Raw genomic sequence first — 24,572 nt, 5'->3', positions numbered from 1 at the left:
TTATTGGAAAAGTGTGTTAATTTGTGTAACTTATGATAGACTAACTTATTATATGGTAGGAAAGCCAAAATGGACAAATATATTAATTCACCTGATATACTTCTTAAAAACCTGAAAAAGTACTTTTCACATGACGATTTTAAATCAAAACTTCAAAAAGATGCCATTGAAGCAATTGTCAAAGGTAATATTCCAATAATCCATTGAAGCTAGGCCTAGATATAAGTTAAGTTAACTTAATAAAAATGGAATAGGCTAAGATTAGACGTTATAATAATGCCCAAATCTTTCACTCTGTCAACTTTTGGTAGCGTGATACTATTTAAACAGTAATCAGAGCTGAGTAGGCCTATCCTGGTCCCACGTTTGAACGACATAACTTTACACTTTGCAGTATTCAGATTCATGCAGTTATTCAAGCACCAGTCATCAATGTTATTTAGGGAGCTCTAGAAGCTCCAGCTCAGATCGAAGCTCCACAAAAATGTTCCAGTCGGCAGCAAACATTAGGAGATTGCAGTGAGTAATCTTGCCAACATCATTAACAAATAGATTAGAAAGAATAGGTGCCAAATGTGAACCTTGATAAGACAGGAAAAGGCAGAGATATGGCGCCATCACATTTAAACTATTTAGCTGTCTAACTTATCAGTGCTCAAAGTACCGTACTTAACTCTCCAGCAGTCTCAGCAGGGTCCTGCCGATTCTATAACCAGTGAGCTTTGCGACAAGAACAATCATCCGTTGCTTTAAGCATTATCGTGTAGGCCTAAGGCTAGTGTATTATGATCTAAAAAAAAAAAACATGAAACAAAGTTTAATGTTGTTGTGACAATTTTGCCCCATTACTGACTGAACTTAAGAAATATCATGATTCATCAAGAATTTTCAAATTAGGCTTTTTCATTTAAGCTTAAAACCTCCCAGAACCCATATTGTACTCACATAGTAGAGTAAAAACAATCTGATGTGGCCGAAACACATTTTTTACTTGTGATTGACCCATTATCATTAATCCAGGGCATAAGTTAGTCTAAACCTTATTAATAAAGAAGGTAATATAGATAATAATACTAAGGCTATTTTAGGTTGGCTAATTTTGAGTGGATTTTTGATAGGCTACATAAATTCAAACTGTTTTTTTTTATAGGTACCAATGATGTTTTTGTGTCCATGCCAACCGGATCAGGAAAATCATTGTGTTTCCAGCTACCAGCTGTCATGCAGGAGAATAAAGTCACTGTTGTGTTTTCTCCGTTGCTTGCATTAATGAAGGTATGTTTTCATTTAGGCTAACATTGTTGTAATGGTTTTTACGCTTGCAAAACGAAGGGACGTAAGTACATATAATCAGCTAAATTATATTTACCCCTCTTCATCTTCCAAGCGATGATTTAGGCCTAATTGAATCAGTGTAGTAGAACCTTGATTAACCGTCATTCTCTTGTTATCCACCACCCCGCCACAGTACTTTAATTGTGATTTTATTTTACTGGGTACGAACATTGAACAAGTAAAACTTTTAAATAAAGAAAGAAAATATAATTGATTAAAGTTGTTAAACTTTATTATCAACTGTGTTTACAGAAACATGTTTTCAAGATAAAACAATCATTCACATGATTTAATTAATTATATAAACCATGTGATTCTAAATAGTCATTGAGCAAGTTAGTTTCTTTCAATATGCCCTCAAACTAACATGCTCCAACAGGGTTTTCAATCTGGACACTGGTAGGCCTTTCGTCAGGAAATCAGCTAGTTGGTCATTCCCAGACACGTGACGTACATCAAATGTACCTGCAAGAAATTGCTCACGTACATACTGGTATCTCACATGAATGTGTTTTGACAGTTTATGAAACTCTCCAGCATTCCTAGCTAGTCGAACAGCTCCATCGTTGTCTACAAAAAGAACAGCCTTGATTTCTTGACCATATATCTCACCCAACATTGTTTTCAACCATACTATTTGCTTAGAAGCCTCACTCGCAGCAACAAACTCTGCTTCTGTGGTTGACAATGTAACACAATGTTGCTTCACTGAAGACCAACTTACAATGCCATTAGCAAACATACACAAATATCCTGTGCGTGACTTTCTTGACTTGTCATTTGCAAAGTCCGCATCACTGTAGCAACGGAGAATTGGTTCACTTTTGGAATAAGTCAGTGAATAATCCAATGTCCCCTTCAAATACCGGAATATTCTCTTGACATCACTCCATGCTTGCATAGTAGGATTGTTCAGCTTTTGTGCTACAGTACCATATTCACTGCACAACTTATGTCTGGCCTCGTATTTGTTATGTACATCAGACTGCCCAAAGCTTCTCGGAAAGGAACTCCTTTACTCAAAGGCTTGTTTTCCTCTACTGTATCTTCATGCTTCGTGCATAAAGGCGTACCAACTGGATTGCATTCTGACATCCTGTACCTTTCAAGTACACTCTTGATGTAAGACTTCTGATTCAAAGAAATCCTGCCCTCTGCTCTATGAATCTCCATTCCAAGGTAGGTTTCAGGATTAGTAACTTTCAACTTGAAGTCTTGTTCCAATTGTGCAATAAAATCAGACATCTCTTGTTGATTTGAACCAGCAATCAGACCATCATCCACAAATATTACTACATACAATTTTGAACCGTTCTTGTTACGAATAAACAAACATGGATCTGCAGTACTTTGGCTAAAACCCTTCTTAAGCATACTTTGCATTAGACACTTACTCCAACACCTTGGACTTTGTTTCAGACCATACAAACTGCGTTTCAGTTTCCAAACTCTTCCACTTTTGTCATCATAACCTTCAGGTTGCCAAGTATAGATATCCTCATCCAACTTAGAATACAAAAATGCAGTTTTCACATCAAACTGTTTTAAGTAAAGATCTTCTTGAACAGCTACATTCAAAAGACATCGAATGGTATCGCTTCGGGCTACAGGACTGAATGTCTCATTATAATCCTCTCCATACTTTTGAGCATATCCTTTTGCTACCAACCTTGCCTTGAAGCGTTCTGGACTTTGTTTTCGTGTTAGAACCCACTTTAGACCTATAATTCTCTTATTACTTGGACTTGGAACTAACTCAAACACTTCATTTTCATTTATTGATGCCATTTCATCAGTCATTGCAGCTTGCCAGTGCCACCAATCAGGACTGTTAACTGCTTCGTCGTAGGAGGGACCTGCTTCAGCAAGTAAAACATAGTCTTGAAGGTATGATATGTCGCTGACGTTGAGGTCGACTGTCATCTTCATTTATGGCTCTTACTACATCATTTTCAACTGACATTACATCATTTTCAGCAGACACTACATCATTTTCAGCAGACACTACATCATTTTCAGCACACACTGCATCATTTTCAATCCCCACATTTCCATTGTCACTGATTTTTCGTGGAAATTGAATGCACATTTCAACTTCATTGCCTTGAACTCCCTCATTCCATTGAGATGACTCACCAGCATTTTCATATTCTTTGTTTCCTTCGATCTGTCGAGGAGACATGAATGAATCATTTTCCATCATTTCCTTGGAAATTTCCTTGAAAATAACGTCTTTGCTTGCCACAATCTTTGGCGCAACATAGACTCTATAGCCATCTTGTTTGTCACAATATCCAACTAATATGCCAAAAACCGATTTAGCAGACCATTTCTTCCTCTTCGGTTTTGGTACATGGACATAGCACTCAGCACCAAAAGGGCAAAAATGTTCAACGGGCGCAGGACCCTTTTGAAACCACAACTCGTAAGGAGTTTTACCATCAACAGACGGTCCAGTGCGGTTGATAACATGACAGGCAGTGTTCATGGCCTCAGCCCAAAAACTCAAGGGTAATTTCTTAGCATACAACATGCTACGTGCTGCTTCTACTAAGGTTCACATTTCTCTTTCAACGGACCCCATTTGTTCAGGCGTGTAAGGCATGCTCGTTCTCATAGTGATACCACGATCAGAGAGTAGTTTCTTCACTTTGGCATTACAGAATTCTGTTCCGCCATCACTCATGAACGATTTAACAACATGACCTGCTGTCTGACACTCATTGAGAAATGTTTGTAGACAATCACAAACTTCACTTTTCTCCTTCAAAAAGAACACTCGTCGAAATTTAGTGTAATAGTCCTTCAACACTAGACAATAACGACTACCACCAAGAGAAATATTTTCCATTGGTCCACATAAGTCACCACTTATAACCTCACCTGGACTTTCAGGTTTCACTGTTCTTGTGTGATAAGTTTCTCTGTGATGTTTCCCTTGTACACATCCCTCACAGAAAAAGTCATCCTTTTTCACAGATATGCCCCGATCACCAAGAAACTTATACACATGAGCCTTGTTTTGATGAGCAAAACACTCATGCCATTCTTGTAGAGTTTTATTTTTACTACTCACAAGCTGTACAGAAGACTTACTCTGTAAAACTGACATTTCAAGTTCAAATAAGCCATTGACATTGTGTCCAACTAAATGTGGTTTATTGTCCTTTATAAAAACACACTTATTTTTGTTTGCTTTGAACGTATAGTCCTTTTCAACTAACCTGGAAACCGAAAGAAGATTTCTGCCTAGTTTTGGAATATACCATACCCCTTGCAATATCCGTTCAATTTTACTCTTACCAATATTTACAACAAACCGAATGTCACCTTCTCCTTCAGCATAGATAGCTTCTACATTAGCTACTGTAACTGAAACAGGCTTAGAATAACAGTGGTAAGTATCAAACCCTTTTGAAACACATGTGTTGTGAAGCACCAGAATCAGCTATAAATGTACCATCACTATGTCCATCAGCTACAAAGCATAAAAATTGACCAGATTTCTTCTTGTTCTCATTAGAAGAATCCCCACCTCTTTTGTAAGTTTCTTGCTTCCTTAAATTCTGATTCTGAGGACACTTGCTAGCGTAATGCGGCCCTTTACAAATAAAACACTTAACCTTGGAACTGCTGGCATTGTTTTTACCTGCCTTTACTTCCTTAACACAAGTTGATGATGGTTTCTTATTTATTTGTAATGCATGCCCTCCACTTGTTGAATTTTTAGAAGGTAACCTTGACTCAATAAGTCTGATCATTTCAATCAAAAGTTCTATACTTCTATCAGCAACAGGAATGCTTTCCCACACGTTTTTAAATTCAAAGAATTCACTTGGCAATGTACTCATAATTCTGGACATTAGTACAATAGCAGGCAATACATTGGCATTATGCTTTTGCAACTCCTCATTTATTTCCCTAAACATTAATTGCAAACGAGATATGTATTGAACTAATTCCTCATCCTCGGTTACTTTAGCAGAAAAGAAATTTTCCAAAGTCCTATCTAACCTTTGACTTGAGGACTGTTCATACACACTCAACAATTTTTGCCAAATTTCTTTTGCTGAGTCACAAGTTGCTGTCAATTCAACATGAGCATCATCTACAGCACTTACCATCAGGACCTGGGCTAGAGAATCATCTTTCTCATATGCTCTTACTGCCTCATTGTGTGCCTGTTCTTTTCTTGATTTTTCCTCAGGGCTTAGACCAGTCACATCGTCTACAGTGATTCTAGGCAAAGTTCTTTGGCCCTTTGCAATGTCTAGGACCCCATGATGCTTCAACATCAATTCCATTTGCCTCTTCCACCTACACCAGGACTGAGACCCATCAAGCTTTGATATTTGTACTTTCACATCCATTTTAGATTAATTTTCAGAGTTTACACAAAATAAAACATACCTGGGCACCATGACCTTTTAAATAAAGAAAGAAAATATAATTGATTAATAGTTGTTAAACTTTATTATTAACTGTGTTTACAGAAACATGTTTTCAAGATAAAACAATCATACACATGATTTAATTAATTATATAAACCATGTGATTCTAAATAGTCATTGAGCAAGTTAGTTTCTTTCAATAAAAACATACAAGATAACGGTTCTGTTAAATACTCTTGTATGTAAGCAATTTAACCCTTTGAGCCCCAAGTGCCGATATATCGGCATGTCAATATTGTGCTGAAAATGACACAGTGCCGATAAATCGGCACCCCAAGGTCATGAGCAGAAAGACAATATGCCGATATATCGGCCATCTACTATTTTATATAGTACAGCGCTATTTTAACGTATTTTGTGTATCAGAAAACGTCATTGCGTAGCCAAAGCATAAATAAAATATATTACAAGTAATATTTTGTCAATTTTTATTTTATATAGTATTTGTTATTGTTTCTAAAACGATATCGGCAGGCTGTGTCGTCTGTATCGCTCAGCTGTCTCATGAGTCAGCAACTCTGTTGTTTGTTGTTGTTTGTTATTTGAGTAACTGCCGGTGTTTGTTATTGTTTTGTTACGTGGATACCGTTATTTTTACTACAGATTTGTGTTGTTTGAAGTTAATTTCAAAAGTTTTATTATTCTTTTAGTGAGTTTATCAAAACATCATAATGGTAATCAACTATGAACTTACGTCTGTAACTGCATAATTATTTGGGTGCATGCTATAGCCCTTGCATGGACATGGAAACCTATTTTCATAACTAACTAACTAACTAACTTAGGCCTAGTTCCTTTCTATAAGTTCTTTATCCTTTATTTCTTGCATGTTGACTGTTTTTATTTGTCTCAAATATGAGTAAAAAAAGAACTAGGGCAGAATCTCCTGTTAGTGAAAACACTCTGTTGTGTAACATTCAAGAAGCAGGTTTGAATGTATATTCTGCCGACAAGAACAGTGATGACTCTGACTTCAGTGACAATATTGCAAGTTCTGATGCTGATTCATCCTCCTCAGAACTAGTTGACGACACGGATGAAGACCCGACATATAGCCCGGAAAATAGTGGTAGGCCTAGACTAGGTTTTTTGCAAAGACCGATCAGATCACCTCATATGTTTTCCTCTGATGAAGAAGACATTGATGATGTCCTTCCTCTGGCAGATTTGCCTCAAGAAGTAATTGATTTTAATTTAGGCCAACCATCAACTAGCAATGACAATAGATTTGGCCTAGATATGCCTACAGAAGAAGCTAGACCTACTGATGCTCTACCAGATTTGCCAACAGATACCGGTACTCAAACTGCTAGGGATTGTGCTAGGCCTAGGCCTAGAGGCAGGGGTTCACACAGAGGGAGAGGAAGAAGTCAGACTCAAGCAAATCGTAGTAGGCGAAGACCTGTTGAACCTGAGTCCAGTGACTGGGATGAACTCGAGGAGGATAATGATTCGGGTTACCAGCACAACTTCACTTTCAATGAAGTCCCAGGTCCTAAGCATTGCCCACCCAGAAACTCCTCGCCAATTACCTATTTCTCTCTGTTTTTTACTACTGAATTGATAGCAAAATTTGTAGTAGAGACAAACAGATACGCTACAAATTTCTTGCGATCTGCTGAACATGGCTTGTCACCTCAGAGTACATTGAGATCTTGGGTAAATTTAACCTCTGAGGAATTCAAAGGCTTCCTTGCTGTTATTATAAACATGGGCATAATCCGGAAGCCTTCAATCAGAAGCTATTGGAGCCAGCCATCGTCCCTGTCCACTCCTTGGTTTGCAAAAATGTTTTCTCGAACACGGTTTGAACTTATCTTAACATTTTTTCATTTGGTTGATGGCAGCAAACTTGTGAAACATGGCGAACCGGGCTATGACCCATGCGGAAGATTTCAACCACTCATCGACCATCTGAACCGGTTAGCCAAGTTTTACTATGTACCCTACCAGAAACTATCTGTCGATGAGTCGTTAGTGGGGACAAAAAAGCGGATTGGCTTGACCCAATACCTCCCAAAAAAAAAACATCACAGGTGGGGAGTGAAGCTGTGGGTACTGTGTGACGCGCTAACCCATTACTGCATGGCACTTTTTTGCTACAAAGGTGCCAAATACAGAGAAAATGATGAAGAAACCACTGAGCATGGCCTGGCATTCTCTGTAGTCAACAAACTAATGAACATCGCCAACTGTTTGAACAAAGGCTTTCATCTATTTTTGGATAATTTTTTCACTACTCTTCGCCTGGCTAGATACTTATATTCTAAATTAACTTGGCTTACAGGAACTGTTAGAGTTGACAGAGTAGGTGTGCGCACTGTGCTACGGGGGAAATATGCTGTTGGACAAAAAAAATACATTCGAAAAGGACCCGCCTTGTACATGGCCTACCGCGAGAAACCGACCAACAAATCTCAGTTTATTCTGTTATCAAATGATAGCAAGGCAGAAAATGTAAGATATACAAAAATGAGAAGTAGGAAAGTAATTGTAAAGACTAAGCCTAGAATAGTCCATCAGTACAACAATGGCATGGGGGGCATAGATGGTACTGATCAAATGTTGTACACTTACCTTGATGAGCGACGTTCGATGAAACCTTGGAAGAAAGTGATTTTTAACATATTTGGCCGCATGATGCTAAATAAATGCATATGTTTTGTACAAACTTAACACTGAAAAACCAATGAGCCGTGCCTCTTTTATCACAGCTGTGGTGGATGAACTAGCAAATTCTTGGTTCGAAAAGAAATACGGAGTTGCCGGTAGAGGTGGGGGTGACGCAACAGTTGGAAAAGGGTTTGGGTTGGAAAAAGTTCCTGATAACAAGGAAAAGAACTGTTCTGTATGCAGTGGAAAAAAAACCCAGATGGAAAAAGGAGAAGAGCGCGCACTATGTGTTGCTTTTGTAAAGCAGGACTGCATGCGGAGTGCTACAATCGCCACAAATGCAACTAAACGTTAACATTTGGATTTGTAAATACTGTAAATAGCCTTTTTTAATAATTTTATAAACTAGTGTTAGTTGAAGACTATTTTCTTCTTTTCTGAGGTCTTTCTCTGATACAGCACATAACAATTTTTAAGACATTATGTGAGTTATCGGTGTTATTTCCATTTACAAACTAAAACTTTTGGTGTTACGGAACATGGTGAAAACAACTTTTTGGTGAGTAAAACAAAATATTTGTATCAGATATATTGTTAAGATTCTTAGTCTTAGGTCTGTTCCATTATTTTCTTTCAATTTGATATGCATCTCTTACATTGATACTTGTATACTATAATAAAACATGTTTGTTGCGGTAACTAGGCCGATAACGGATATTGAAGTATTTATCATAATATACCGTAAGTTGGTCATTTATAAATATTTTTGCACCAAATCTTTAGGTATTATTTAGAAATGTATAGTGACTAATAAAAATGCAATAGGATCTGCCTCCTCACTTATTCACTTATTTTTTATACATCTCAAAATAAAAAATTTAAAAAAGTTTTTATTTTTTTATTTTATTTTTTTATTTTTGTCAACTAAAATTTTTATTTTTTATTTTTATTTTTATGCCAAATTGTTGCCATAGCAGTAAGCTAAAAAATAATGCCAAAATAATTTTTCTATCTCAATATTAAATAAAGTTATAAACAAATTAATACAATGCTGTAAAAACCGCCTATTTTGGCCTGTCATTCCCAGTACTGACCATGCAGTATAGGCATGTCACCTCCAAAAAAATCGCAAAAATTTTGTTGGGGCCCAAAGGGTTAAATATAAATAATAACTTATATGTATTACCTTTTACCTTGTACAGGGTTTAATTTCTTCCAATGACCTTTTAAATCCACTTTGGTACTGTACAGGTTTAGGCCTGGCAGGATTTCATTTAAGTTATCCGTATTTTTGCTTACGCTCCCGGTCCTGAGTGTGATACTGTAATAGGGTTAAGTTAATAGAGATTCTAACTGTACCACAAATAGGTATACGGTAGACAAATAGTAGTAGAGATAGGTCTTAATAAATAGTAGACTCAGTAATGTGAATTTTTAATTCCAGCAACTTAGGGCTAAAATAGATACCCTTTAACACCCTTAACAACACAATTTTTTAGTAACTCTTTTTATTTTAAATTGTTATGGCAAAACTTGTCACAGTAATTAAGTAATAATAGTAGTGGCATTTGACTTTGTAGGATCAGATTGACCATCTAAAAAAGCTGAAGATTGCAGCTGACACACTGAATTCCAAGATGACAGTTGCCCAGCGCCAACATGTAATTGATGACTTGAAGTGTAAGAAAACAACAATCAAGCTACTATACATTACGCCGGAACAAGCAGCTACAAACACTTTTAAGGTATGTTTTGGTTACGGTATTATTAAGGTTTTCCATGTGTGTTGGCCATTTTTCTTTTGATCTTTTTTTCATTTCCAAGTATGAATTTTAGTGGAAGCAATGATCTAAGTCAATACAGATAGGCCTGACATTTTCTTATCTGAGAGAACTGTCTCTTTTTGGTAATGGTGGAACATCTACAGTTCTAGGTGGAGTTCAAACTCTCAGGTTGGCCATTATCCCCGTGAAAAACTCAACAATAGCTTAAAGCATTAGGGATCCGCAACAATTTAACTGAACTGAACGGAATTTCCGTGCTCTAACCACTAGACTAACCATGCCTCAATTCTAAAACTGTCGGTTAAAAAATAATCCAGTGATTTTTTTTTAAATACCAGTTAAACATTTTCTAATAAAGCCAATTAATTCTTTTTGTTTCAGGATATTTTAAGAAATCTGCACAGGGTAAATAAACTGGCCTATATAATAGTCGATGAAGCGCATTGTGTAAGTCAGTGGGGCCATGATTTCCGCCCGGACTACCTCAAACTGGGAAACCTACGAGCACAGTACCCTGACATACCTTGTATCGCGTTGACTGCTACTGCTAGTGCTGTGGTAATATATTGTTCTTGTAATGTTAGTTCAGTTTTGTAAAACGAAATAACATTGTAACAGCTTATTGCCTGAATAGACAGTTAATCAGTTGAGTAGGCCTAGACACCTCTGATTCAAAATTGCTTGTAAATCAAGAGTCTCTTCTGACTTGGAGTTTCTGTTAAGATAATTATGCATTTGTCACCTATGCCTACACCAGCTATCTAAATAAATCTATTACAATCAGTGACATAATATCTTAATTAGGCGTTTAGGAGTTGGTTGCACAAAGAAACAAAGTTTTTAGTTTGTAATTCATCCAGTGTTTTCTGTTGCAGTTTTCCATCTAGCTTTCATAGCTTCTTACAGAGCGGAAACAACAATACGGGTAATTTAAAACATTACAAAATGTATTAATATTAATACATTTAACTCCATTCTATTCAAAATTATATGCCAAGACATTTGACAACTATGAAATTAAAACGCCTGCCGGATAAATTTTAAGATTGAGTAAATGTCACTAGGAGACCTATTAGTTTTTAGACAAGGGCCTATTTCAGCAGGTTCGATAATGCACTGTATATACAAACACTTAATAATATATTTTTTTAGGTTGTGGAAGACATTATAAACCAGCTGAAGCTTAAGAATTTGAAGAAGTTTAAAACACCATGCTTTCGTTCAAACTTGTACTATGATGTTGTCTACCAAGACGCATTGGAACATTCTTATTCTGATTTGAAGAAATTTGTTGTGAAACATCTACTACCAGAAGAACATCTAAAACCTGTAAGTGATCCTCAAAGTATAACTAACTGTCCTTAGCTTGTAAATTAAACTACGAATAGGTAAGAATGTACTACTGCTAATAGCTATTGTTAATAGGGTTGTTTTTTTTTCATAAGGTGCAACGTGGATGCGGAATAATATATTGTAGAACTCGAGACTTGACAGAAGAAGTGGCTCAGGTTTTGACCAAAACTGGCGTCCCTACAGTAGCATACCACGCAGGTATTAGAATTACAGTACTGGTTATTGGTATTTTGATTTTCTAATCTCTATGTAAGCTAGAATAGGTAAATTGCAATGTATTTTTCCATAAAGGTGTTGCAATTAACCGTAGATCTCAAAGGTTTGTCCAATAAAACACTTTGTTTTTTGAAAACCTGTAAAAAACAGTTTTGTACTTTAAAACCCGTACTTATTACTTTTGTGAGCTATTAAAAAGAAAAAAATGAAGAAAAAACAGTTCCTTTTAAATGTGTTGGATCGTCTTTATATTAATTTTGGCCTAAGGAAACATCAGTTTAGCGGATTCAATACCTTAAAATGAATGAGGAACTAAAAAAATCTCAACCATTATTTTTATGGATAATGTTCAATTCATGGATAAAATAATTGGTTTCAGGCCTAAAAGACAAGCTAAGAGTAGATGTTCAAAACCAGTGGGTGGGAGGAAAGTACAGAGTCATAGCTGCTACTATCAGTTTTGGAATGGGAGTTGATAAAGCCACTGTCAGGTAATTGGCATATAGCATTATAACTTTTAGAATTACAAAATATTTAGGACTAGCTGTACCCGCGGGCTTCGCCCCGTTTAACTTCATAAGTATTCGCATGGCTCATTCACGTCCTGGTTGAAGTTCGTTCGCTACGCTCACTCACCTTTAGGTTGGAGCTCGTTCGCTGCGCTCACTTGCCTTCAGGTTAGCTCGTTCGCTACGCTAACTCGCCTCCAGGTTAAAGTTCGTTCGCTACGCTCACTCACCTTTTGGTTGGAAATTAGCTGTTGTCATAAATTAAAAAAATAATAATAGTGCTGCACCCTGTTGGTAATTCTTGTAACTTTTATGCTATTGAACATCATAGAACAGAACCAACTTGTTTAATTGAAACAGCTGTTAAGATTCATTAATTCCTTTTAAATATGAAAAATCATAAGATTAACATGGGGAACTACAGAGCCACTGGGGCGGAGCCCGAAAGGGTTTTTGAGATAAGAATATGCTTTAATGTTAATCGGGAATGTGAGCTATCATCATGCCAAATTTCAGCCCAATCCGTCCAGTAGTGATTGAGCAACACACACACACACAAACATACACACAAACTCACAAACTTTCAGATTTATAATATTAGTAAGATAGTACTAGCTTTCCAACCTAGAAGTAACCAAGCTATGAAATAACTCCTTAATACCTATGAATAGGCAATACAATATTTAAGTTGAATTTTGATTTTAAAACGGAACCTACTTGAGTTAAATTGTTTATTTATGGAAATTCCACAAGTAAACTTAACGAGCAGTTTTAAAGTTACACTAGAGAGGTGAGCTGTTAGCCTGATACTAAACCTCCCAGACTTCCATGCATGAGAGACAGAGACAATCTCTGGCATATGTAAAAAAATGTTAGTGGTTAGGATCGCTTTCCTTTGAAATAGTTTGTGATTATCTCACACAAAAAGCGACTAGTGTTGGCACAAAAATACAACAAAAATGTTAATATCAAGTTTTTAGTCCCAAACTGTTGAATCAGGACCATGATGTAGAATGAAGAAAGTTGCTGAAATGAGACACACTTTCAACTTTTAAGAAAAACCACATTGTCGTGCGGGAGCCGGTGAGATAGGACGACGACTGGAGGTACAGAGTGTGTCGGGTGATTGTGGTAGCAGTGGGAATGGAAGATAGTGTGATTGAACAACCGATGGGATTTATTTGATCAGGCTATGTATGACGTCACATCTTATGATATCTAAAAGTAATATGGATCGAGTTAGCAGATTTAATACAAGTAACAAGAATTACAAATTAATAAATTTCCAATGAATTTAATAAATTACATAAACTTAATCATATTGTTAGGGCCTACTAGATTTTTAAAATTATTTATCCAGAAAATTATTCAACTGCTGTTGAAATATGAATTCAACTTGCTCATTAAGTTCTAATCCCTTGTAAAGGAATATCGGTAACCAATGTTGGTGGCTGCATGTAAAGGAATTACCAATGTTGCTGCTATCGTTAGTCCCATTTACCCCCAACTAATGAGATTACTTTTGTAAAAAAGTATGCTAAATTATCTCGCTAACTTCAGTACTCACATACTTCCCGTATCGCTTTATACAATTTTGTATTTTTGATAGGCCTAAGAAGAAATCATTACATTTTTCAGTTATCGTAGTGTAAATCGTCCTAATGGTATTGTAACTGACATAGTATTGTTATTGTTTATGGTATAATTGTGCTGGTACAGATTTGTAGTCCACTGGGGCATCCCCAGCAGTATACCAGCATACTACCAGGAGAGTGGACGGGCCGGGAGGGACGGCAAGCCTGCATTCTGCAGGATCTATCATGCTCGTAATGCTAAGTCTTCGTACGAGTTCATCCTACGAGGGGAAGTGTTCAAGGCAAAAACCAACGAGAAGAAACTTAAGGCTCAAAAGTCATGCAAGAATTTTGATAAGATGGTGAAATTCTGCGAATCCGTAGAGTGAGTTTTCTACAGTTGTAAACTAGAAGCTTTGACTATTAATATTACTAGACATTCCATCCCCATGTCAAATTTTTAATCCAGAGTTTTTATCACAATCGTCATAGTTGATGCGTCAGTATTGGTTATAGGCCTAACAGCTTTAATTTAACTGTTGACTATATAAACATGGCTCAAGAATCTTTGTTGAAATGTCCATAGTATAAATTGTGTTAATCACCTCGTTAAATTGTTAAATAGAAACAAAAAAAAACGTTAATCCATCATGTGCATGTTGCAAAAGCCAGTAAAACTAGTTTTTCTGCATCACATGAAATTTCACAATATTTGTAACAGTTCTTTTAGGTAAGTTAGGTATACATTTAGATATTGCTACCTGTGCAATTTTGACTGTAAAAAAAAGCTCTCAAGCAGTTTGCACAAATTAAAAATGTATATTTACATTAGGGGTCTGCGGTGCACCGAAAAAGTCGGTACGGTACGGTACAAGCTTAATTACCGTCATCGGTTCGGTACAGCATTTTACATGGTACAAATTCGGTTCGGTACAGCCTATTATAATAATAAATTACTTTCAGTTACTATCGTAGTTAACGACAGTTGGTTCCAAGCACATAAAAGTCTTATCAGATGTATGTTTACGATCTTCATAATTTATTACTAGGGTGATGATGCAATAAAAACCCCATTAGCAGTCCCAAGTCCATTAACATTTTATCACGACAATAATTGTTGTATTCAAGTACTTCCAAGAACTGTTGAGTTTTATCACTTTTATTTCTTCACGACTTCCCCCAATTCTATTTTATCATAAATATAATAGTTTTATGATGACTGTTAAATGTTATCTTGAACTCAGTCAGTATTTTCGTGAATATTAAATTTGCCGCTGGCCATTGCCTACTGCCATAAAACTGTTTATGGCTACATATTAAACTTGTAACTAATGTACAATCTTATTTTATAACTTAAAATATTTGTTATAGATATTTTATCTTTCTATTAACGAAACCACAAGCATAGTTGTTGTTGATAGTTGTTGTTTGCATAATTTTTTTTTCGTTATTCAAGCCTACGCCTACTGTCAGCCCAATGTCAAGTCACGCTTGTCAATGAATACACAAACTATATAGTTTGTGTATTCATTGCGCTTGTGCAATAGTTTGTTTACAAGCTTTCTCCAGACCACGGGGGAGGGGAGGGTCTGATAAGCCGTCTATTGTTCACCCCCAAGAAGGTCCGACCCTCATTAGTGCCGCTCGGCTGCACTCGGTGATAACGACATGGGTGATTAGTAACCATGGCAACTTGTTGAATGCGTATGAAGGGAAACCCAAGAAATAGAAGAACAAAGAGAAAGAATGACGTTGTTATCTTTATACCCTTTTTACAATTTCCGTTATTGTTATCTTTATGTAAGATTTTATGATTTTGTTTTATAGGTTTATAAAATAATTCTTTTTAACTACGGGAATATCAATTTATAATTTATCAACGTGCTTCTCTTCTGAAACAGCAATACCAGATGCATAATTGAGTCAATGACCTAAAATATCACGATTGTGCAATATTGTATTTTGATGTTGACAAAAGTTTGTATATATCCATGGTCCCTATAGTTTAATCATTTAATATGTACACAATCAATGCTAAATAATCGTGGTTAGTTCTAACTTTATCTTTTATTATTCAAAGTTTCTACACAGTAAGACAATCCAAAGTCAAACCGGGCAATGAATACCCAAAAAACAACGTATCTTGTCCTGTGATTGGAATACCACTCGCCGGCCAGTCCTTTAGGTTTAGGGAAGTAGTGCAAGTCTATTTAAAGCTTCAAGGTCTTACCCACCCCTTCCCCCTCCGGTCCTACTTGACTCACTACCCGCGTTCCTTTCGAGGTCATTGCCCAACCCCTCCCACCCTTCTATTGTTTGCCTTTCTATTGTTTCTATTCTGACTTTTTTCGGGAAACATTAAATCTATTGTTTACGTAACATCACAGTAGTAGGCTAGATTTTTCTACTTTGAAACAGTGCTGTAAAAAAAACTATTACGCAGCACCCCTAGTATCAGGAGCGAGACAAGCACGAGTTGACTTTCATTTGACCATGGTAGTTCTTTTCTGCTTTATGTCTGTTCGTTCCAGACGAATCTAATCGTAAAGCAAAACAGCCGATAACGACTAAACTAGTTATCAGTATTGCATCATACGGCTTCTTTGCCGTTTGGTGTTAGGTCGTTGGAAACGTATTGCTGTAATTTTGTCCTGGGAACCTAATGGTGGCTATGGAGATTAAGTTTTCTGTCCAAAACGTCAAAATATATTGCCTATCCGAAAAAGTCGGATATATAACGGATAGTGTCGGATATCGAATTTGGGCCCGGTTCGGATATCCGTATCGAATCCGACCCGATCTTATAAACTAGTTTTGGAGCTGATAAAAAAAGATGCTCTTTGCCATTACTTCATCATATCCTCCAGTTGTTCATTGTTGTCTGCTGTGAACAGCTGGCAGCTACACTGTCTTTGTACTGAATGCTTTTATATGTTTTTAAAAATCTAAAAAACAACTAGACATTGTTGGTTGGAAATAATTTACCAGTTGTGTGAAATTATCTTGCCAATAAATTTTCAAACATGTTTATTCCTAAAAACTCTTACCCTATTTTTAAAACCACTTTTATCATGGCTATTCAAAGTATCTCAGAGTAAAATAGGTAAAGCCTTTATCTTAACTGTGATTTTTCTTGACACAATCCTCGTAGTAGTAAAAGGTTTTGTTTTAATAATGTGTGGTACAGTAATTGTTGTTAGAATACCAGGAAAGTAGGATACTATCAATTTTCATAGTAATGTCAATGTATTAAAGTTAAAAATAATGGTCTAAATACAGTTCTGAGCAGAAAACCGCAAAAATACGGGTAGCCGCGTACCGTACCGATTTTGTACCGAGAACCGAGGTACAAAATATTGTACCGTACCGAACCGTACCGACCTTAAATTTTCTGTACCGCAGACCCCTAATTTACATCTTTCAGTTTGGTTGGCTTGAAAAATGCAATATGTACGTAACTCAACACAAGCTAGTTTGATCATTTCCATTGTCCTTAATATTCGGGGAGCGAGCTGGCGTAGTGGTTAGAGCGCGGGACTTCAGTCCCTGAGGTCCCGGGTTCGATCCCCGCCAAGTCACCAATGGATTTTATCTAAGTGATAATGCCGCAACCCCTAGGTCTAGCCTGAAGTAATGTGAAAAAACAATCCCAGGCTCGTGCCTAGCGTCCTTAGGACAAAAAAAAGGGAAAAAAAAAATTGTCCTTAATATAACTTCATTTCATATACAAAAACTTTTCAGATGCCGTCATGCTGCCTTTGCTGTGTTCTTTGGAGATGAAAAGCCTCGGTGTCGCAAGCTGTGCGACGTGTGCAGCGACCGGTCAGCAGTTGAGGAGAGTTTGGGCACCTTCCTGGCTGGTAGTGGAATGTCTCGAGGTGGTAGAACTACCTTCGTCACCAGTGAACAATACAACAGTGGCTTTGACGATCTTTACGGCGGAGGAAGGAAGGGCGTTTCTGAGTAAGTACCACCTGTGTCTGAGTACTTATTTAGATTTTTTCAAATCATAGAATCTAAGTTACTGTTTTCAATCTACTCTCTGAAGGCATCCTATGTCAGGACAAAATATCGGTGCTGTTTTGTGGTATTTTACTGTATCTATATTCTGTGTTAGCATCTAGACTCTAATTATCTCAGGTTAGCTAGCTCACTGAACTCCACCACTTTTACAAATTCTTAAGTTTGACAATTAGGAGTGTAACACATCTAGGCGTACTTTATGAATGATTTCATGTAAAAGTAAAACAGATGTACATACATTTTTTAACGTTGTTTCAATAGTTATTCTGAATACGTTAACCATATTTTAATGTTTAAAGTTACTTCAATTTGATAATTAAATTCCATAAAAAGATCAAACTTAACAATTTTGACACATTCACTTCTAATGACGCACAAGTTTGTCATCAGTATGTCGGCAGGTACATAAATGATGTATATAATTCATTTTCATTTACAATTTATAGGATAGCCCTACAGTTTATTCAATTTAACATAAATTAACACTCCACATACATGTTTATGTTTTTTAGCTTAATATGAAGATATTATATATAGGGATGGACGGGATTGAATTTTTAGTTTGGGACGGGACGGGACGGGATTTTTATTTCCTTCCCGATTTTTGGGACGGGACGGGATTTTTTTCTGTGCATAAAAAGAAAGTACTGTATTGCAGCTACCAAAAAAAGACATACAAAATCAATTTTTACCATTTGTGGCACTGATCTATAAAAACCAAAAAATGGGTAACAATTTACAGGTACCTATAGTAACTTGTGACTCGCGGGTCACGGGGTGATCGTCTGTATGACTCGCGGTCACAACGCGATTGTCGTCATGACTCGCGGTCACGGCTCGATCATCGGTAGGACTCCGCGGTCACGGCGCGATCGTCGGTATGACTCCGCGGTCACGGGGTTATCGTCGGTATGACTCGCGGTCACGGCATGATCGTCGGTATGACTCGCGAACACGGCTCGATCGTCAGCATGACTCCGTGGTCACGGCGCGATCGTCGGTATGACTCGCGGTCACAGCGCGATCGTCGGTATGACTCGCGGTCACGGCGCGATCGTTGGTATGACTCCGCGGTCACGGGGTTATCGTCGGTATGACTCGCGGTCACAGCGCGATCGTCGGTATGACTCGCGATCACGGCTCGATTGTCAGCATGACTCCGCGGTCACGGCGCGATCGTCGTCATGACTCGCGGTCACGGCATGATCGTCGGTATGACTTGCGGTCACGGCGCGATCGTCGGTATGACTCGTGATCACGGGGTTATCGTCGGTATGACTCGCGGTCACGGCGCGATCGTCGGTAGGACTCCGCGGTCACGGCACGATCGTCGGTATGACTTCGTCAACTGCGTTCGCGGACCTATCGCTCGCAATAACGGCGTTATCGGCACTCGCGAAGCGGAAAAATCGCCGACGATCGGACCAAATCCCGTCCCGAAAAATTCCCGAGTCAATTGTAATCCCGTCCCGATAATCGGGAATATTTTTTTCCCGAAAAATTCCCGAAATTTCGGTACCCGTCCATCTCTAATTATATATCATTAGCAGTGAATGTGTTAAAAAGCAATACCGGTAAGTTAACAACTTTATATGCACATAATGCTTGCTTGGCACATCAAGTAGACCAAGTAAGCCTAATAAATAAAAGGGATCAAACCCTATCTAATTTGATGGACCTATTTTGCAGAGATGCTGAAGTGTATTCGGGTGAAGGAAGTCGTAGCCCAACATCGGAAAGGAATCCAAAACTGACGAGCATGATCAGGAAGGAGTTGTCAATGAGGAAAGCCAGTCAGGTCAACTCTGATGATGAAGCAGAATACACTGTGAAGGCCAATCTGTCAAAAGTGAGAGCTGCAGAAAGTACCAAAGTGAAGGTGAACGGACTCACGATCAGTGTAAGTAGAATCACTTTCGGTTTTGATATTTGAAATAAACTAGAACTAATAAACTAGGTCTACAATGAAAGTTCTCATTGTATTTTTTTACGACGTTTGATATGCTGAAGAAAGTTACATGCATATCTATCTTCTGATAGCAAACAGTTTTAATTTAGTACCAGTGTGACACATAAGTAAGTTTAGTGTCAAACTTAATGTCTCACGAATATCCTTCACTTTGAAGTAAAGTTGAAGGTAAAATTTTGTCTTGGTCTTCAGTAGTTCAAGTAATGTTAGCAACTCGGTTACTACAGTGGGTTGCTATTTTTTTTTCTTTTAGATAAAAGTTAGCTAAAAGATTTGAGAGTCCTTACATTACCTTTAAAAAGTATATTAAATTCTATTATCAGGTTGGGTTTCCTTTGAATTATTAATAGATTGACTATTATAATGCACAAGTCAAAATGCTACTAGTTACCAATTTTTTGTGTTCAATTGTAAACAAAATATGTCAAAAAGATTTAAAATATCAAAACGCACATATTTGTTTAGAAGGCATATAAGACCAAAAAGTAAATATGGGTTTTTGTATCAACTATCAACATTTGTTATTTTTTATCGATTATACATATGTTCCAGGCAAGGGAAGGATATGTCAGATTTCTGAGGGAATTGCTGCAAAAAAATTACGACCAGTGTAAAGTAGTTGACCCTCCAGACAAAGAACTGACAGATTCTGATATTGAGCAGGCTGCTTTGGACTTGGAGTACCAAGCATTTACCTCTAACACTGCAATGTCATTGTATCGACGGAGCGTTGCAAAGCTAGTAAGTTACAACTTTTAGTTTATTTAACCTACTAATATAATATGATCCGAGATTTATAAATATGAAATATGGAGAGATAACTTAACGTAAATAAGGAGACAATTGTAACTTGTTGCTTTTAGTAACTTAATGGCTGTGTTTGATTTCTTAGTAAGGTGCAAGAACTATGTAGGTACTATAAAGAATTAAAAAATAATAATGTTAAGTGTTAAGTAAGAAAAAAAAGAAGTGTACTTATTAGTACATTACTATTACTTAATCCTCCTTACTTACCGTATGTCTTTGACTTCTAACTAGTTAAGCGTGCATTTTCTTTCACCTCTGGTATGTCCACCTTCAATAGGCCTAAGGTTTTCTAGGAGTTTATATAATTTAAATTTTATAATGAAGAGTATTTTTTTACGTTTGATAGAATAATTCTTCTTGAGAATTAGGTGTCATATAAATTAGCCTACCTAGATAAAAAAAACCCTGTCTGAACATGGATCCAGACACATCTTAATTTCATTACTAAACTGATGCATTATTCTAAACATCTCCTCAAAGATTATTAATCAAAAAATGTAAACAATATACTTTTCAATATCTTTATAGTGGGTATTTAGTTTATTTTTGTTTGCATAGAATTAATATGATGTCCAGTTAAAATGTTAAATGCTCCACAGCTCAGTAAAATCTTATAAGTCCAATGTGACTATGAACCATGCTAATTAATGGTCGATTATCTTTAGTCTTTAATCCATGATAAAGCTAATTCACTTTCCCTTTTTCAGTCAGCAGACGTCAAGAGTGCGACCAAGACAATGTCAACATATGTGTTGCTCAAGTCCTATGAACCTCAACCTATCCAGAGTAAACTGTCAAACAAGAGTGAGAAGACAAACAAAAGCAAGAACCCGTTTGTGACAGCTTCACAACTAATTGGCATGTCAAGTGTTTCAGGGGAAGATAAAAATTATAAAAATAAATCTAGTAAAAGTGAAGAAAGAAGCAAAGGTCAGAAATCTGTTCCTTCTTACTTTTCTCAGACTGCTAATAAAACAGCCGATGATGCAGAGAGTAAAAAAATTGGTAAATGTGATGTCAGTGAAAGAAAAAATGGACGAGGAAACACTGTTGAGATATCTGATGATGATAACCCAGGAAGGGCTGAAAGTTACAAGTGTAGGGGAGAAATAGTTATATCTGATAGTGACACTCAAGATTCTAAAGAATCTGTCAGTAATAAGTTTCTCCAAAAAGAATCAACAGCTACATTGAATGATGGATTTAGGACAATTTCCATTGATATGTTTAATGGGGGAATGGTCAACCCTGAGAGAAGTTTGGAGAAATCTTGTTCAGTGAGAAAAACTCGCTCCAACTCATATTTTGAAGTTGATGACTTGTTTGGGGATAGTCCAAATAGTGAAGCTAATGATAATATTGAAGTGGCAACATCTAAAAATATTCATGATTTGGAAAAGAAAGATTTCAACGACTACACACATTGTAAAGCAAAAATTTGTGTGAGTGAAATACTTCTAGATTCTGGTATCAACAGTTTAGATCAATCAATGTCCAAAGTGCTTGATGAGTCGACAAAAGAATATCAAATGATAGGCCACAAGCATAGGAAAAGGAAAATACTGGACGAAGTTTTTGGGGACTCTGAATCAGAAAAGAGGGATCACAAGCATAGAAAAAGGAAAACACTGGATGCAGTTTTCGGAGACCCTATCATGAATGGTGATGGGGACATAGACAGTACTCCAAGTAAAAGATTTAAAACACCAGATAAGGAGATGTGTGTGAAGGAAGGAAGAAGTAATGTCAGTAGTGAGAGTATAAACAGGTTATCTTCCAACAGTGTGGAAAGTAAAAGAAAAGAAACATCACAAAAACCAACACAAGATAAAATTAAAATTAAAGATCACCCAAGATCCAAAACTGATGATCCTGTTTTGCGCAAAGATTCTAGAGAAAAAGACAAATCAAAAGAACACTTAAATAGTAAAGGGTGCTTACCATCACGAAACAATGTTAAGGAGATAGATGAAACCAAAGTAAACAAAAGAGAAGTTTCAGATACTGTTATTAAGTTCCTAATGCCTTTTTATAAGCAAAAGAGGATAGCAGACAAAGACTTGTTCAAATATTTGGCTAGGACGGTTGTACATAAAGTTTTGTCCGATAAATGTTTTTCTGGTGAGTACCAAGATGATATTGAAATAATTTTAGTCATTGTGTTACTCAGCCTTAAATTTGTGACATCGACAATTTAATCATAAAAAATGTCTTAGTACCAATACTTGCAGGCACATATTAAGCAACTCAGCACTTAAGGCTTGTTGTAAAATTAAAATTGTTGATAAAATTGTTAATCTCAACCTGTAAATTATTCACCAATATGACTACTGTTTGTGATTGCCAAAATGTAAAACGGAATATTTAAAATATTTTATTTTTGCCTTAAGCTCATTATCCCAAGGAAAATTGATTAGCTACTATCCTGCAAGTCAGCTTGCAGCTTGTGACAATTATCACTTCTAGAAGCCTTCTATTCACTCCATTTTAGCGAGGATAATGAAAACAGGCCCGTTAACAATCTAGAACCACCATGACCTGTAGAAGTTATTATGTTTTCTTACCAAATGGTTTCGTCGTTTGGTACCGTCAAAACAGAGTAGAGACTACCAATTTTTTACACACATTTTTAATTTTTATTATCAGATTGTAAATTTCCTGGTTATTAGAGTGAATTAACATTGACTTTTGGATTTCAAAGGTATTATTTATTATTGATCACTCATGAATTGTGATCAAAGTAAAAAAAAATACTGAATAGGCCTATTATTTTCTTGATAAAAAAATCTATTTAGTCAGACTATCATTGCCAAATTTGGCAGCTTGAGGAGTTTCAAAATTTATTCTAGGAAGTTTTTTTTTTATTAGTGCCAAAAATTTGTTAGTTTCAAAAGAATTTTAGATTTCCAGTTTTTTATACAAAAGATTACAAACAAGTTGGAATTAATACAAAATTGAACAAATGTTATTCAACATTTTCAACTTATTATCACAAGTTCAATCCTGTTATAAATAGCACACTACACTTAATTGACATCTTTTGTACTTTAATAAAATAATGCTTGACCTGTATATATAATGCTTATTTTAAATATTGTTTTCTCTTGTTACAGATAATTACACAGTGAAAAAGTTTGTAGAACATATTTTTGAGGACAAAGCCATTTTTAGAGATAAACTACAAGTGGATAAGGTTGTTGGAGTTGTTGCATCATGACCCTGGAAATCTTCTTCCATCTGGATAATAAATAAACGTGTGGATTTGAGTGTGCTTCTGCAATGTGAATAAGCTTTAAATAAGTTATTATAAGTTATTGAAAATACAGAAATAAATGTCTGATCAGCAATGGTGACAATAGTAAGGTAATGTTGGAGCAAATTATTGGCCAACAACAGGCTTACACTATAATACTTCAATCAACAATGTTAATCAACTAAAAGTAGAAAACACTCGACAACAGTAGCAAGGCCCCATATCATTTAACTAATGTAATCTTAGGTGTGGACTGGTACATGTATAGTAGGTATATTGTGTTTAGTTCAAATCAATTAAGATCTTCTATATTTTTCAACTTTATTAATATTTTAACCCATTTTATTTTAATAATATTTGAGAAATATTTTCTTTACATTCTTTTTAACAAATACATAAATAATTTGAGTGTGGTGCTGTTAAGTTTAAGTGGTTTTTTGTTTAGTTTTTTAGGTGAAAATATTACTAACATCCTAACTGCCATTTTGGGGGATAATGAAATAGTGAAATAGTATAATTGTTTCTTGTGATTTTATTACGATTTCTTTTGAGTTAATTACTTATTTTATACAAAATTAAATAATAATTACAAAATTTAAATTATTTTAGATTTTTTTCATGCTAAACTATTTCTTTTCCTACAGTTACCTAACAAATGTACATGTTCTCTCACTGATTTGAGAAA

At 36.2% G+C, this 24,572-nt stretch overlaps 1 protein-coding gene across 1 annotated transcript; it reads left to right on the top strand.

Moving 5' to 3' along the window:
- LOC128992547 (ATP-dependent DNA helicase Q5-like) lies at nt 1-24,372 on the top strand. The gene is made up of 13 exons (XM_054416174.1): nt 1-184; nt 1,151-1,275; nt 9,980-10,144; nt 10,565-10,741; nt 11,336-11,512; nt 11,629-11,734; nt 12,132-12,243; nt 13,981-14,220; nt 17,577-17,798; nt 19,548-19,758; nt 20,380-20,568; nt 21,342-22,755; nt 23,748-24,372. The coding sequence occupies exons 1-13, from the start codon at nt 70-72 to the stop codon at nt 23,849-23,851; spliced, it is 3,357 nt and encodes a 1,118-aa protein (XP_054272149.1). The 5' UTR covers nt 1-69; the 3' UTR covers nt 23,852-24,372.
- Nucleotides 24,373-24,572: the final 200 nt, after the last annotated feature.

Source organism: Macrosteles quadrilineatus, unplaced genomic scaffold (genome assembly GCF_028750875.1).
Source record: "Macrosteles quadrilineatus isolate MER2022 unplaced genomic scaffold, UCM_ALF_1.0 Scaffold_4__1_contigs__length_99947679, whole genome shotgun sequence".
Classification (NCBI taxonomy): domain Eukaryota; kingdom Metazoa; phylum Arthropoda; class Insecta; order Hemiptera; family Cicadellidae; genus Macrosteles; species Macrosteles quadrilineatus.
The sequence above is the reverse complement of the archived record's forward strand: the minus strand, read 5'-3'. Positions and strand labels throughout refer to the sequence as shown.

Coding starts and splice junctions, on each gene's coding strand:
- LOC128992547 (XM_054416174.1), top strand. CDS start 70: ATGGACAAATATATTAATTCACCTGATATACTTCTTAAAAACCTGAAA. Junction 1,276..9,979: donor CGTTGCTTGCATTAATGAAG/GTATGTTTTCAT, acceptor TTGACTTTGTAG/GATCAGATTGACCATCTAAA. Junction 17,799..19,547: donor GGAAGGAAGGGCGTTTCTGA/GTAAGTACCACC, acceptor CCTATTTTGCAG/AGATGCTGAAGTGTATTCGG.